At 50.4% G+C, this 14,648-nt stretch overlaps 2 protein-coding genes across 6 annotated transcripts; both read right to left on the bottom strand.

The window, feature by feature from the left end:
- Positions 1-427: 427 nt before the first annotated feature.
- PRAF2 (PRA1 domain family member 2) lies at positions 428-3,300 on the bottom strand. Its single transcript, XM_081793352.1, has 3 exons — positions 3,017-3,300; positions 1,651-1,868; positions 428-1,227 (listed from the first exon to the last, which is right to left on the bottom strand). Exons 1-3 carry the CDS (start codon positions 3,193-3,195, stop codon positions 1,088-1,090), a joined length of 537 nt encoding a protein of 178 aa, XP_081649478.1. The 5' UTR covers positions 3,196-3,300; the 3' UTR covers positions 428-1,087.
- Positions 3,301-3,730: 430 nt separating this feature from the next.
- WDR45 (WD repeat domain 45) lies at positions 3,731-8,959 on the bottom strand. 5 transcript variants are annotated; one of them, XM_081793346.1, is made up of 11 exons: positions 8,832-8,958; positions 7,308-7,506; positions 7,110-7,184; positions 6,916-7,020; positions 5,913-6,021; positions 5,696-5,790; positions 5,103-5,182; positions 4,780-4,988; positions 4,599-4,700; positions 4,369-4,514; positions 3,731-4,141 (listed from the first exon to the last, which is right to left on the bottom strand). In XM_081793346.1, the coding sequence occupies exons 2-11, from the start codon at positions 7,360-7,362 to the stop codon at positions 4,032-4,034; spliced, it is 1,086 nt and encodes a 361-aa protein (XP_081649472.1). In that variant the 5' UTR covers positions 7,363-7,506; positions 8,832-8,958; the 3' UTR covers positions 3,731-4,031. The 5 variants fall into 5 exon arrangements, with proteins under 5 accessions (XP_081649472.1, XP_081649473.1, XP_081649477.1 ...); XM_081793347.1 differs by having other exon boundaries at positions 5,913-6,018; positions 8,832-8,957; XM_081793351.1 differs by lacking the exon at positions 4,369-4,514 and having other exon boundaries at positions 8,832-8,959.
- Positions 8,960-14,648: the final 5,689 nt, after the last annotated feature.

The raw sequence follows: 14,648 nt of genomic DNA, 5'->3' as shown, positions 1-14,648 counted from the left end.
CCCATGTGTTACTCCTCTGTCTGCCTTGTCTTTGGGGCCCACACCTGTAGTTAAGACCAGATAATATATTTTTATGACTCCATGTGATAAGAAATAGAACACTGGAAACAGCCCGTGATAATACCATCTACTTTGGCTTTTCTTGCTGTGATGTGGGGTCACATGTCTTCCTGTCTGCACTCAGATTGCTGGCCTGCCCTGAACAAGAGTCCTCAGTAATACAAGTGATAGGAAACACCCTGCCCTTAACTACCTTGTGTGTTAATGCCACGCCAGAGATAACAGGTTCGAGGGAGGAACTGAGAGCTCACCCCTTCAGTCCATGTATTTGACACAAAAAGACCTAGTCAGAAAGAGTCTAGCAGGATCAAAAAGCAGAAGGCCACTTCTGGCCATTGAAATGCAGACTTTACCCAGGAGGCCCAAATCAGCTTGAGAGATGCAACAGTCTTTATTGTTGCTGTAACACTGATACAGATGCCCCATTCCAGGTCAGGGCTACCCCCACCCCACCCCTTGGTCCTCATCACTGTGGGATGTTGGAGAGAGGAGCAGAATCACTAAGCAGAGCTGGAGAGAGGCAAGTGGGACTGGAGAGGGTTCGGGTCACCTGGAACCAAGGGTTCGACAGGGTCAGGATGCCTGAATCCTCTGTCCTGATGGGGGCTGGGAACACTTGGGTCCTGGGTTCAAGATTTGGCAATGCCCTGATCTGGGTTCAAAGCTGGGGTGGGGGTCTAGAAAAGCCTTAGTCCAGGGTTCAAGAGAATGCCTTGGGCCCAGATCCCACCTTTGGCGCTGAGGGTGGGAGATGGGTGGGTCCCAGACCGGCGGTGGGGGAGTATCACTGGGTCCAGGGTTTGAGGATGGCCATGGATGCTCGGGTATCCAAGCCCTCAAGTTCAGGGCTGAAGAAGAGTCTGGTCCCCTAGGTAATGGGAGCTGATCAGGGGGAGGGTCACAGATGTCCTGCTTTCTGAACTGGACGGGGCCCTCTATTTCAAGGGCTTGGAAAGGGCTCTGGGTCCCAGTACAGGGCCAGGGTGGGGGTGGCATTCTCCAGGTCTTGGGTACAAATCCTAGACCCCTACGATCCAGCCTCCTGCTCTTGTCCCAGCGCCTCCAGTAGCAGCCCCATTGGCGTCCGCTTGAGACCAATACTCTCAATCTTGTTCTCAATCTTGTTCTTGAGGTTCCGCAGGCGCAGTGAGGCGTGCACCAGAATCACTGTGGGCAGTGCCGAGAGGAGTGGGGTCAGTGGGGTGAGACATCAGCTTTAGCCAGTGGGGGGACCACGGAGGGGAATTGGAGCACAGGCAGGCCAACAGAGTCTTAAGTGGCCAGGATGCCTCCGATCTTAAAGTGTGGCTGAGTACAGTTTTGCAGCTGGGGCGTGGCCAGGGAGGGCGCACAGCAACTGGGACGTGGCTGGTGGAAGACACTTAATACCAACAGGGAAGCCAGAAAAGGCGGTAGTTAAAGAGGGGCGTTCCCAGAAGAGGGAAGGCAAAGCCAGGGAAGGCGCTTTGTGAAGGGGGTGTGGCCAAGTGCCTGCCTGGTTTCTCGGCCTCTTCTCAGGGCAGGGCAGGGCTGCCACTGTGCGCAAGCGCTGGCCGTTTTCTCGGCGGTCTCAGGGTAGTGAATACTCACGAAGCACAGGTCCGGCGACGCCTAGCAGGAAGGTGCAAGCGCTGCCCGCGGCCCAGAGAACAAGGAGGCCGAAGGCAAGCACTGCGGCCAGGCAGGCGGCCGGGTGGCTGCGGCGGCAACGGCGCACGGCTGCTTGAGTCTCTGCCGCCCACACCAGCACGCCAAGGGCCACCGTCACTACCAGCGCGCTTAGGAGGGTATGCAGCGGGCGCACGTACCTGTGAGGACAATGGAACTAAGCTAGTCCAGCAGACGGGGAGAGAGCTGCCCAGCCTCCAAGCCTCCTGGACCACCGTCCATTCAATCCCGGACCCCAGGAGCTTTGGTTCTCCTCTCTCCGGATCCTCCAGCCCAACAAATAACTTCCCCGAGCCCTGTCTCCCAATAGGTCCACCCTCCAGGATTTCTGACTCCCAGGAGCCCTGTGGACCCTCATTTCTTTGGTGTTGATCCTACAGTCCCATCTTCCTTAGCTCTTTCGCTTCAGGCCTTCCCATCCCCCTAGGCCTCCAGGCTCCCAGCTCTTTCGTTCCAACCCTACCCCCGCAGGGCCCGTCTCCAACCCCTCAGGCCCCACCCCAACCCGCCCCTAAATCCACCCTTGGAGCTAGGCCTGTAGATTCCTCTTCCAGGCCTTATGTCTCTATACATTTCCCTCTCCCCGGGTCCAGAGTCCTTACAAGAAAGACACCCTTCCAGACTTCCTCCCCTTCAAATTCCCCTTCCACTCCCCACTTCTTACAGATCCCTCTCTCCATCATTGCAAGAACCCCTTCAGGCTTTCAGTACCACTCTTAACTTCCAACCCTGCCCAAGTTCCCAGGGGTTCTCCATCCTTCTCTGCTCTCAAGCCTTCCACCCCTGGGTCTTCCCTCTTGGTTCAAGTTCCCCAAGAGGTACCTGCTCCTGGAGCGTTCCAATCATAGCCAGGATCTCCCCCAAACTAGAGCCCCCACAAGCCCACCCTCCCAACCCTTCAACTTGACCACGTCCCCGTCCCTGTATCTGCCCAAAGTCCTCCAGGGCTGCCTTAATCTGGGGGCATCACTCACATCCGTCTCCCCTACCCCCACTTTCAGGACCTTTTTATCTTTAGGTCCACCTCGATACCCAGTTTCCCTCCAGTCCCACATTTCTCCATCCTCTCAACCCTCTATCCCCCTCAGGCCCTATCTCACCCAAGGCACTCCTTTTAACCATGTTGACTTCCTTCAAGTGCCCCCTCACCTGTCCCGTAGGCTTTCCGTTTCTAATGAACTCCCCCTTCCAGCATTGCATCCCCCTCCCGTTCCTCAAAATACCGCGGGTCCACCCTTCTTGCCCTGCAGGCGTCCCTAGCCAACCGGCATCTCCCTCCCTCCCTCACCCGGCCAGAGCGAGTGCGAAGCCGAAGCACAGAAGGTAGTTGGTTTGGTAGTAGAGGAGGTTGTTGATGACGCGGTGGCACCATCGCTGCCGGTCGTAAGGATCCGGAGCCGCCAGACGCGCCGACCCCAGAACGAAGTCGTCCAGGGCGCGTAGCGGTGGCAGCCGCACCTCCGACATCCTGCCGGTCGAAGTAGCTGGACCAGCCCGAAGAGCGGCCGGACTACAACCCCCGTAACACCCCGCTGCACCGCGAGGGACACCGGGAAATGGAGTCTGGACCGAGCGGCTGCTACGCTCACCCCCTAAGTAGATTGAGCAGCGGCAGCAATGCATGTGACCGGAAATGCCAACAACACGTCGGGGCTGTGAGGCAGCAAGGGCTGCCGGGAAATTAAGTCTCCGCCGCCCGCGAGGCGTTCCCACTCATCCCCGGGTGGGGGCGCCCAAGCGGGTAGTTCTGGACCGTGCTGATGGCTCAAGTCCACGGTAATCAGACATTTGAGGACACGCAAAGAAAAACAGGGACTGTCAGAGGGACTTGGGTAGGATGCCACTTCTTTCCGGTCAGGGTCCAAGAAGGTCACACCTACTTGGAAACCCCTGCAGGCCCTTTTCCGCTACATCTCCTCCAGGCCCCACCCATGCCCCCCAGGTCCAGCCATAAATACTATTAAGGGCCTTTTATTCATATTCACCACATCAGAGATATCTCTTTCTGGGAAGGTTTTTTAATCCCCACAGGTTGAATTAGGGCACTCCCTCTGGGTCCCTAGCAGTCGTCTCCAGGCTGGGAGCCCCAGGGGGTCTGCTCCCTCCCTGCTTCCCTAGTCTGGCCCTGCCGGCACACAGTCACCAAGAAGTGCTTGGGTGAAGTGAGCTGTCTTGCACTGCCGAGTGGAAGGTGGGCACCTGCCCCACTAATGCTCGCTGGCTGGTAGCTTTCACAGTACTCCTGACCCCCTGAGGGCTTTGCAATCTGCCACTGCAGGTCCCTCGCACAACCCACAGGGTCCTTAAAAGTCATCGTCGTCACAGATGTCGAGGTACACATCGAAAGCCTCTCTGTTGCAGTTTCCATCAGGAGTGAAGACATATTTGTGGAAGGTCCCATCTACGCAGATAGCTAGAAGAGGGGGGAGGATGAGCAAAAGGTTAGAAGCTGCAGAAGCCACACACTCCAATCCTTTCAGGTGTCCTAGGGTCTACCTCCAGACCTCTGTCCACATGCCATCCCTCTGATGATGGAGTCGAGCCACCCACTCTAGCTTCCCATGCCTTAAAATTCCTTCAGGTCCAAATTGCAGGACTTCGCCCATGCAGTGCCCCCAGTCAAGGGCTATTCCCACTCACCAATGACAGAGTTGACGTTCTTGGAAGTATTGCGACCGAAGGCGCAGATGCAGGCTGACTCGGCAGGCACGGTGAAGCTCGCCAGGCTCCACTGAGAGTCCACGTACTGCCCAATCATAGGCCCCACCTTGCCCACACGAGCCAGCCTGCAGGCAGCACTGGCTAAGCCCAGGTGTGGTACATGGGCAGGGGGACTGGGGACATGGCAGGGCAGGGCAGGGAGTACTCACGCGGAGCGACGGTTGAGGCGGGTATCTTTGAGAGCAAAGATATGGACCGTGCCCTTATCACTGGAAGCGCAGAGGAAGGAGGAGTCATGGCTGAAGTTGATGCTGGAAGACAGACCAGCAGTGATGCCCATGTGTCATGTGACATGGGGTCACCAGCCCGCCACACATATCCTGTGCTCACCAGTAGAGAGTGGCAGGGTCAGTGCCTCGGCGCAATTCCACCAGTTTCTCCTTGGATTGCGTGTCAAAGAGGCGAATAAGGGTGCCTTTCTGAGAGGCCGAGGCCACTACAGTGCCTGGCTGGTTCAGAGACACACAGGCCACTTCACTCTGATGTGCATTGATCGTAAATGGAGCAGATGAAGTGCCAGGCTTTGTGCTTGCCAGGTCCTGTGGTGGAAGGAGCAGTTTGGGCTTGGGGGTATGGGAAGCAGGGGCCAAGCATCCACAGGGGGAGCCAGCCCACACACCTACCCACCTACCCTTGCCCACTGGATGGCTCACCACAAGTTGCAGACTCCCACACTTGTGTCCTGGGAACACCAGCAGTTGCTTCTCCAGGCTGGGGCAGAGGTCACAGAGCCCTAGGGTGTGAGGATGAAGTGTCGGGGTTGGGGGGATGCAGGGGCCAGGCAGGGTCTCAGAATGGACAGAAGCAGGATAAGGGCCAAGACTTTGACCTTCCATGATATATGTTACCCACAGAACCCTCAGGGAGCTTGCCCTCCGCAGTGCTCCCCAGCAGTGAGGCAGATTCTCCACCTCCTGATGCAGCTGCGGCAGCCCCAGGAGGTCCAAGGATCCCTGGCACAGCCAGCCATGTCCTTACTCTCTGCTGGTGTTTCTGCTCTGCTATCTGGGGCACCTGGGCGTGGGACGGGGCTTCGGGTGGGGACAGAGAACTGGCCAAGGGTTGGAAAGATGGACTGACTGGGAATATGAACATCTCTCAGCCCATCTGAGCACCTCTGCACAAAGACTCTCTCTCTGCCCCTCTTTCCCCATTTTCCGGTGTGCCCCTTCCAACCTCTCATTTCTGCCCCTCTGCCCCATCCACTGCCTCCTGACCTCACACCTGCACATCTGGGTCCTCTCACCCTTGGGGTTGTCCCGGGTATCAAACTCGAACAGCTTTCGGGGGTTGTCGGGAAAGGAATACACGTAGATGCGGTTCCTCAGCACGATCACAATTCTGTGGGCAACACACAACACAGGATGGCCATGAGGGGATGGCGGGATGCCCATGCAGGACTAACCCTCTTGCCTGCTGTGGGGACCTCCTACCTCCCCCACCCCAGTCCTCCTCAGGCTCACTTGTCATGGCGCATGCGCACAGCCAGCACTGGCTTGGTGAAGGTGAACTCCAGCACCAGCTTGTCCTTGGAGTCCTTGCCCTCCCGGGCATCGTCCCAGATCAGCACTGTTGGGCAGGTGGGTGCGTTGTCGGGGCCAAGGTTTAGGGTGAGGGGCAGCCCTGGTGACACAAGACCCACCCCTACTCCCCATGGGACCTCAACCCACTTGTTTAACCTTTTGTTAACACCCAGCATTGGGCTTCATACGGCATGAGCACTTGTGGATGTGATTTCTGAGAATAGGTTTCTAAAACTGTTACATACTCATTTACAGATGAAGAAACTGAGGCTTGAAGAGGTTGAGTATCTTGGCCAAGAACCTCACTGCCCATGAGCAACCCAAGCAGGGACTCACATTCAGGACTGTAACTCCCATTAGTAACTATTTCTGCCTCCAGGGTCCCAGTCCGTATCCCTAGAAGATTTCTGTGATGAATCCTCGGGCTCTGTGACTTGCCTAGGGCATCTCTTGCCATGTCCCAGTGGGATCAACAAAACCCTTAGAACAAGATGTGTCCTGAGGCTCAAAGCAAGAGGATACTGGGGAGACAGCACCAATATTTTAAGACCTGTTGGTTGTGTGACCTTGGAAAAGCCACTTAACCTCCCTAAGCCTCAGTTTCTTCATCTGTAAAATTGGGGATAACAATACTTCCTACCACATGGAGTTACTGTGAGGATTAAATAAGTTAATATATATAAAGTGCATAGAACAGTACCAGGCTTATAGCAAGCGCTCCATAGGTAAGGACATGGCATACAGGAGGCATTCAATAAGTGTTAAGTGAAGGCAAGACACCAAGCTTCTCAAGCGATAAGATCCATGACTTCCAAGCTGTAGGCCTCACTGTGGGACTCTGAGGTGCTCTGACATCTTCATCTGCCAGTGCCTCGGGGTGCCTGAAGGAGGCCAGGATTCCGGGGTTTCTGGGCCAAGGGCGGGATGGGATGAGGGCACTTACCTGAGATCTCTGAGAACTTGGGGCTGCTACCACCACCCACCAGGGCCAGCAGGTTGGAGCGGTGCAGCATTTCCACCAGGCCCATGCTGCCCACCTGCTCATGGTCTGGACAAGGACCAGGATGTCAGTAGGGGTGGCAGCCAATGCCCAGCCCGTCCCTTCTGCCCATTGCCCCTCCTCCACCAATGGCTCACCCAGATGCCCCTTCTCCATCAATGGCTCCACATTGTAGATGCGCACACCTGTCTCCATGGCGCAGCAAAAGCAGCCTGGGGAGGGGGGGATTTTCGGCTGCTTCAAAGGATGCCCAGGTGGAAGCCATGGCCCACCTCTGGCCATTCTTTCCATCCCTCCCTCCAATCCACAAGGGTGCAGGCACAAGCCTCTCTCACTTTGGTCTTGGTTGAAACGCAGACTGGTCACTCCTCGAAGTGGCTGCTGAGTCATGGTCCAGGACTGCTTCCCTGGACACAGATGGGGGTAGGGTTGGGAAGAGTCCTGGGGTTTGCCCTTCAAGTCCTAGAACTCCTGTTCCCAGTGGATTTCTTCTTCCTCCTCCTCCTCCTCTGCCACTTTCTGCAGCCAGCAGGACTGAAGAAAACAAAAAAGAAAAAAGAGGGATAGTTCTGGGGTCTCCACACTAATCTCCTAAGATCCCAAAGAGCATGGCCAGGAATTTCCCCATCTTCTCACACTTGGATGAGCCCAGCTCCAGCCCTACCCTGACCTGTATTCCCCATTTCTTTCTTACTCCGTGGCCCTCAATGCATGTCAGGAAGTAATGGGGGTAGAGGGTTAGTGATATCTCTTCCCCACCCCCAGCCAATCCTGGCTCTAATGCCCCACATGGCCTAGAACCACTTCTCATCTTCACACCTGGACCTAGCATCCAACTCCACCTGTCAATAAGCAGGGAAATGAGGCTAGGTCATCCACTTCTTCCCACACCTCCCTGACCTGGCCCCGAGACCTGCTATGGTTGGTCCATCATCCACAGGACCACCTCTCCTCATGCCTTCTGAGGCTCCCAGCCAATTCCACCATCTCAGAGCCCTCTCACACCTCCCCTCCTCACAGGCTTCTCCAAACCCCTTCAGGATCCCATGCCTAGCCCCAGATGACCTCTTCTCATGCCATGCTAACTTCTGCCCAACCCGGGTCAGCCTGGATGTTCCCCAAGACCTCCTTATGCCCTAAAGACTCTACATCAGATTCCCCTATCACTCCAAATCGCCCACTCCTGGAACATTCCCTTCCATGTGCTTTGCTGTCATTTCCTCCAACATAGACTGACTAGAACCTACCCCCAGGAATCTCATCCCCCTTACATTCTTCCTCCAGATTCTCTATCCTCTCCCCAAACACCCTGCCCCAGGGCACCCCTCCTCCATCAAGACTCTTGCCCAGGACATACCTCCCCAAACCCCTACCTGGAACAACTTAACCCAACAAGACGCCTGCCCCGGACCCCTCTAAGATTCCTGTCCTAAAGCCCCCACGCTCCCTTCAAATCCCCATCACCCCAAGACTTTTGCCCAAGCACACCCGTTCCCCATCCTCCAGGAGCTCAAACCTACTTTCCGCTCTTGTACCACCTCCACCAGACCGCCTCACTCTCCAAAGACTCATTCTTTGGACAGCCCCACCTTTCAAGGTCCCTTTTTCGGACCACCATTGCAAAGACCCGTGCCACCCAAGAACTTTGCTCCGGGATGCCTTACCTCCCTCCACTTCTTCATGTCCAAGACCGCCCTCATACTCCTTCCAACACCAGCACTCACTTAAACTCCTTGTCCTAGACACCCCCCTCCCACCATTCACCAAAACCTCTGTTCATGGAACCCTCCCACTGGACCCTCCTCCAGGTTCGGAGCAACTCCGGAATCTTGCCCCAGTTTCCCGCTGCCTGCACTGACCTGATCTCCGCGCGTTCCCGATTCCAACCCCAGCCGTCGGTGCCGCCCGCGGCCCGGTTTTCTGACCTCCCGGGCCCTGACGCCCGGCTCTGGTGTTTACATCAGGTCTCACTTCCGGGGGAGGGAGTCTGTGACCGGAAATGACTCATTTGCGGCCGCAACCCTCCTCCCCTGGGTTCCAGGTCTTTGGAGCCATGCAAGTGATAGTGGCGTCCTCCGGGGAGGATGCTCAAGGGCCTGTCTGAGGGAGCAGAGGAGGGTGGGCGAGAGGGACCCCTCCCTTCGCGGAGAGGAAGAGGGCCGAGCATTCCCCCGCTCTGTCCTGCTCTGAGGGCGAGAGGCGTCAACTTTCTGGGCTAGCAAGATTTGGACCTCCAAGGTGGGCTAGAGGGGCCTTCCTTGTTGGAAATACTAGTCTTCCCAGATTTCTAGAGAGGCGGGGAGGGGGGAGGCCCGAGGCGGGGGCGGACCTGGAGACCCGGTAAAGCCGCAACGCCTTGCCCAGGGGAAGTCAGGGATGAGATTCCATCCCCTTGCTTGGTTTTGTTTACAAAATGAAAAGGGGGTTTTTAATGGTAAGAGGTATAATGCTTCCTGTGGAAAAAGAAACCAATTATGTACATACTGGAAATACATTTTAATTCAACTTTTAACGTTTGAGGTAGTTGTGGATTCACGTGTGGTTTGGGGAAATAATACAGAGAAACGAGATGTATTTGTAACAGTTTCCTCCAAGGGTAACATGTAACATTATAGTAAAATATTTACAATCAGGTTATTGATATTGATACAATGTACCCATCCTTTACTTTTTTTTTAAGTATTTTTTTTTTAATTTCTTTTAACATTTGTTTATTTTTGAGACAGAGAGAGAGGGAGACACAGAATCTGAAACAGGCCCCAGGCTCTGAGCTGTCAGCACAGAGCCCTACCCGGCGCAAACCCACGGACCGCGAGATCATGACCTGAGCTGACGTCGGACGCTTAACTGACTGAGCCACCCAGGCGCTCCACTTAAGTGTTGTTTTGACGCTTCTTAAATTTTTGGCTAATATATAATGGATATGTTTAATTCCAACGTTAAAATTTATCTATTTTAATTTTTAAAAAATGTTTATTTTTGAGATACAGAGCGCGAGTGGGGGGGGGGGATGGGCAGAGAGAGAGAGAGAGAGAGAGAGGGAGACAGAGAGTCTGAAGCAGCTCTGGGCTCTTGGCATAGAGGCCAGTGCAGGGCTCGAACCCACAAATCTCGAGATCATGACCTGAGCTGAGGTCAGACGCTTAACTGACTGAGCCACCCAGCCCCCCCCCCCAATTTTTAAAAATTCCACCTTTTTAACTGATTCATGGAATTCTGTGGAATAAACGTAGCATTGTTCAACTCTTCTCTTACTGATGGCCATCTAGGTTGTTTCATGTATGGTGTTCTCAACATACTGTGAATTTGGCCTCCATATTCTAGGTGTGCTGTGATCCTCAGCAAAGCTAATCTTCTGGCTTTCTTCGGTCTCTACTTTCTCATGTCCCAGACCATATTTAACTTAATTTAGTTTGGGTTCTGCCACTCCTATGTCTCAGACACTGCTCTTAACCAGATCACCCATGAATAATCATCTTGACTAAGCAGCAGTCACTTCCCTACTCTCTCCTGTGACTGCCCAATGCATTCCACAGTTTCTTTCTCTCATTCTCTTGGTTTTCTCTTACATTTCTGGCTACTCTTCGCCTTTATCCAATTTCCAAATATTAGAGTATCCTGGTCCCCTTACTTTTGTAGCCAATATACTCTCCCTAGGTGACTTCATCTTGTTTCATAGCTTTAATTTTTGCAAATGTTTTGGAGATCCACTAATTTAGGCCTATAGCCTAGACCTCTTTCCTGAACACCAGACTCATATATGCTATGGCCTGTTTGGCGTCTTCCTGTGGATATCTCATAAAGTATCTCAGATTTAACCCACCCAAACAGATCTCTCACATTTTCTTGGTTCAAACACCCTCTTGTCTCCCTCATCTCAACCAATGGGACCACAACACCCAGTTTGTCACTCAAGTCAAATAGCAGACATCATGCTCAACTGATTATTCTCCATTGTCATTTTCAAATTCTGTTGGTCTCCCTATCAAAAGGTGTCAGAAATAAACCCCTCAGTTATTTACTTACAGTCAAGATAGAGTAACAAGGACTAAATTTTCCCTCTCACATGAAACACACCCCCCAAAAGACCCAGACAAAATACATCAAACAGTGGTTTCCAAGACACAGACATCAGGCCTCCCTAAGTTAAGATAGTCCAGAGGGACAAGGGCACTTAGAGTTCAAAGACAGAGTATCAGGAGAGAGCTGCAAAGAGAGAGAAGCACAGAAATCTGCAGAGGGTCCCTGTGAGCAGAGCAGTGATCAGTGCATGCATTTGAGAAAACTACCTAAGGCTAGGGAAAGGCCCATCCAAATGAATTAGAGGGAACAGGGCCTGGTACATAGGCAGAGAATAGTTCTTGCTTCTACAAGCTAGACTGGGAAAACTCCTAATTTGTAGGGCATAGAACACACAGGAAGGTCTTGCCTCAATGGTGGTAAATAATTAGCTGTAGACTTAGTACTGCTTGAGACCCACTTAACAAATCATAAGAGGTAGACTCTGAAAGAGGAAACTGTTTCCAAGTAACTATATCAGTACAAAGGTCAGGAAAATTTATAGGAATAATATAATAATAATAATAACCCAGCACCTAAAAAAGTAAAATTTACAATTTCTGTTATCCAAACAAGCATGACCAGGCATAAAAGAAGCAGGACATACTGCAACATGGAAGAACCTTGAAACTAGTATACTAAGTGGCAGAAGCCAGTCACAAAGGACTACATGTTGTTTTTTTTTAGAAGTGTTTTTATTTATTTATTTTGAGAGAGACAGAGCGCAAGTGGGGGAGGAGCAGAGAGGGAGAGAGGGAGAATCCCAAGCAGGCTCCATGTTGCCAGTGCAGAGCCTGATGCAGGGCTCAAACCCATGAAACTGTGAGATCATGACCTGAGCTGAAACCAGGAGTCCAATGCTTAGCTGACTGAGCCACCCGGGCACCCTGAGGACCACATATTATATGATTCCATTTATGAGATGTCCAGAATAGGCAAGTCCTTAGAGACAGAAAGTGGATTAGTAGTTGCCTAGGGCTGATGGCAGTAGTGATGGCATGGGGGTGGGGGGACTTTGATTAGGAAGGAAAGGGAAATGACTGCTAAGGGGTATGGGGTTTCTTTTGGGGGAGATGAAAATGTTCTAAAACTGATTGTGGTGATGGTTGAACAACAGTATACTAAATGAATTGTACACTTTAAATGATGAATTATGTGGTATGTGAATTATAGAAAAATACACCAAATGGGATTAATGACATCACAAAAGAAAAACATTAGTGACTTGAAGTCATAGCAATAGAAACTAACAAACGAAACAGATAAATAAATAAATAAATAAATAAATAAGGCATAAATGAGCTATGGAACAATTTCAAATGGCCTAATATGCCATTTGAAATAAAATCCCCAAAGGAGAGGAAGGGGGACGGAAAAAGTACGTGAAGAAATAATGTCCTAAAACTTTCCAAAATTAATAAAAAATATAAACGGACAGATCCAAGAAGTTCAATGATCTCCAGTACAAGAAAGTTGGAAAATACTACACAAAGGCACATCGTAATCAAATTACTCCAAACCAATGATAATAGATGAAATCCTACCAGCAGCCAGAGATAAAAGATGTGTTACCTAAAGGAGAAAAAGAGAAGAATGACAGCTTTCTTGTCAGCAAACAATGCAACAAGAAGACAGTAGGGCAACATCTTTAAAAGAGGATAGTACGTTCTGAATGACAGAGTAAGGAACCTCCAAATCCATTCCTCCATAAAGGTAATGAAAACACTAGCCAACAACAATAGCCAAAAAAGGTCCAAATTAACTTTCTGAGAATTTTCTACATTAGCCAAATACTTGAAACAATCTGAGGAGCATCCATTCAAGAAAAATGCCTGAATCTTGGTAGGAATGAGCTTTGTGTCATTTTAATTTGCCTTATTCCTGCCCCTCTCTACCCAGCTCCATCATACCAATAAAAGCCAGCAGCCTATCAGGATGGAGGGAGGAAAATGTGCTTGGAGCTCCCCTAAAAGCTATATTCCTAAAGAATTGTCATCCTTTAAAAAAAAAAAAATCACATGTTAACATAGATAGAATTTTTCCAAAACAACAACAAAAACTATTTAGTGAGAAGAGGGGCATTTTACATTTCTGCAAGTCTCTTTAATGTTTGGTTTAATAGAAAACAGCTAGATTCTCATATCTGCTCCTGAATTCAATCTCTTGTGATATCACCTATTTGGTGTCCTGATAAAAATTCTATGCACTTGTGAGAGAATGAGTATGAAAAAGGCAAATAATGTCTTGGTGTCATGAACATACTTCTGACCTCCAGACACCTTAAAAGAGTCTCAAGGACCCCCACGGATCCCAGACCACACTTAGAACTTTTAATCAGTGCTGTTAAAACTTCTGGTTATAAAGGTACCAACCCATCCTCACTTCCACAATGAATGTTTTACCTCATCTTTATACTTGAGTAAATAGGGCTTGACATTGTATTTGAATAAAGATGGGTTCCTAGGTGTTTAAGTCCTCTTAGTTTGCTTTTCAAACAAGTGGTCTGTTTATTAATGTTATATGTTAATGGGACACTCACCAGAAAATGAAGAATGATGCACATTCCTGTTATATAAAGTTGTTATGAGGAAAGGTTTCAGGATTGAAAGGACCAAGTTTCAATGACAGAGTAACCTGTTGAAGAAATCCAAACTTGGATGAACATTTAGGTATTCCAGATTCATGGAAATGAGTTATAAGAATTTACATCTCAGTCAAAAATTTTCTCAATGCATGAATCTTGAAGCTAAACATCACTCTGCTCAGACCCAGTTGGGCCAACTAAAGTTAGGGCCCCTCCTTGGAATGTTTTACCTTCTTTTGTGGGTGTGACACACTGAATTAAACTTCCACTTCAATGCATCCTGGAAAATGGATTGTTTGTGGCTGGAAGAATCATTTAAGTTTTACTTTGATGTTTTGAAAAGTAGCATCTTGATTTCCACAGGTCTTCATTTATCATTGAACATTCATTCATTCATTTATTAAATCCCTAAAACAGGCACACTGTATGAAATGTTGGGAATAGAAAAGTAAGCAGATCAATATCCTTGTCCTCTAAAGAGAAAGGTGGTGGACATATACATAAATGCTATGAAGGGAAAAAGGATTAGAATATAGGAAGAGCTGGAGTAGAGGTAGGGGTTGCTATTTTATTTGGGGTGCTCAGAGAAGCTTTTGTGCTAAGGTGACATTTGAGAAGAGACCTGAAGGAAGAGAGGGAATGAGTCTTATGGAAATTTTGGGGAAGAGCATGGTAGGCAAAAAGAACAGGAAGGATATCAATACAGCTTGAGAGGTGAGGTCACAGAGGTATGGGGTTGGGAAAAGATCATACAGGGCCTTGTAGGCCATTTTAAAGGTTTGGTTAAAAATTTTTTTTTTGAAGGCTTTGGCTCTGTTCTGAGTGAGTTAGGGAATCACTGGGGAGTTTGGAGGAGAGGACAGAGATGTGACCAGACTTGCCTTTCCAAAGGCTTCCTGGCTTTGTGAAAAGCTGGCTGCTATGTGAAGACCAAGGTGGGGGCAGGGAAAGGGGGAGCAAGGAGGGCAGTTAGGAGGCTATTGCAATAAATCAGACAATGGTTTTTGGTGGCTTTGACACTGGGTAGTGGAAG

This window comes from Panthera onca, chromosome X, assembly GCF_046562875.1.
Source record: "Panthera onca isolate mPanOnc1 chromosome X, mPanOnc1 haplotype 2, whole genome shotgun sequence".
Lineage (NCBI taxonomy): Eukaryota > Metazoa > Chordata > Mammalia > Carnivora > Felidae > Panthera > Panthera onca.
Note: the sequence above shows the minus strand (reverse complement) of the source record. Positions and strands in the feature narration are given on the sequence as shown.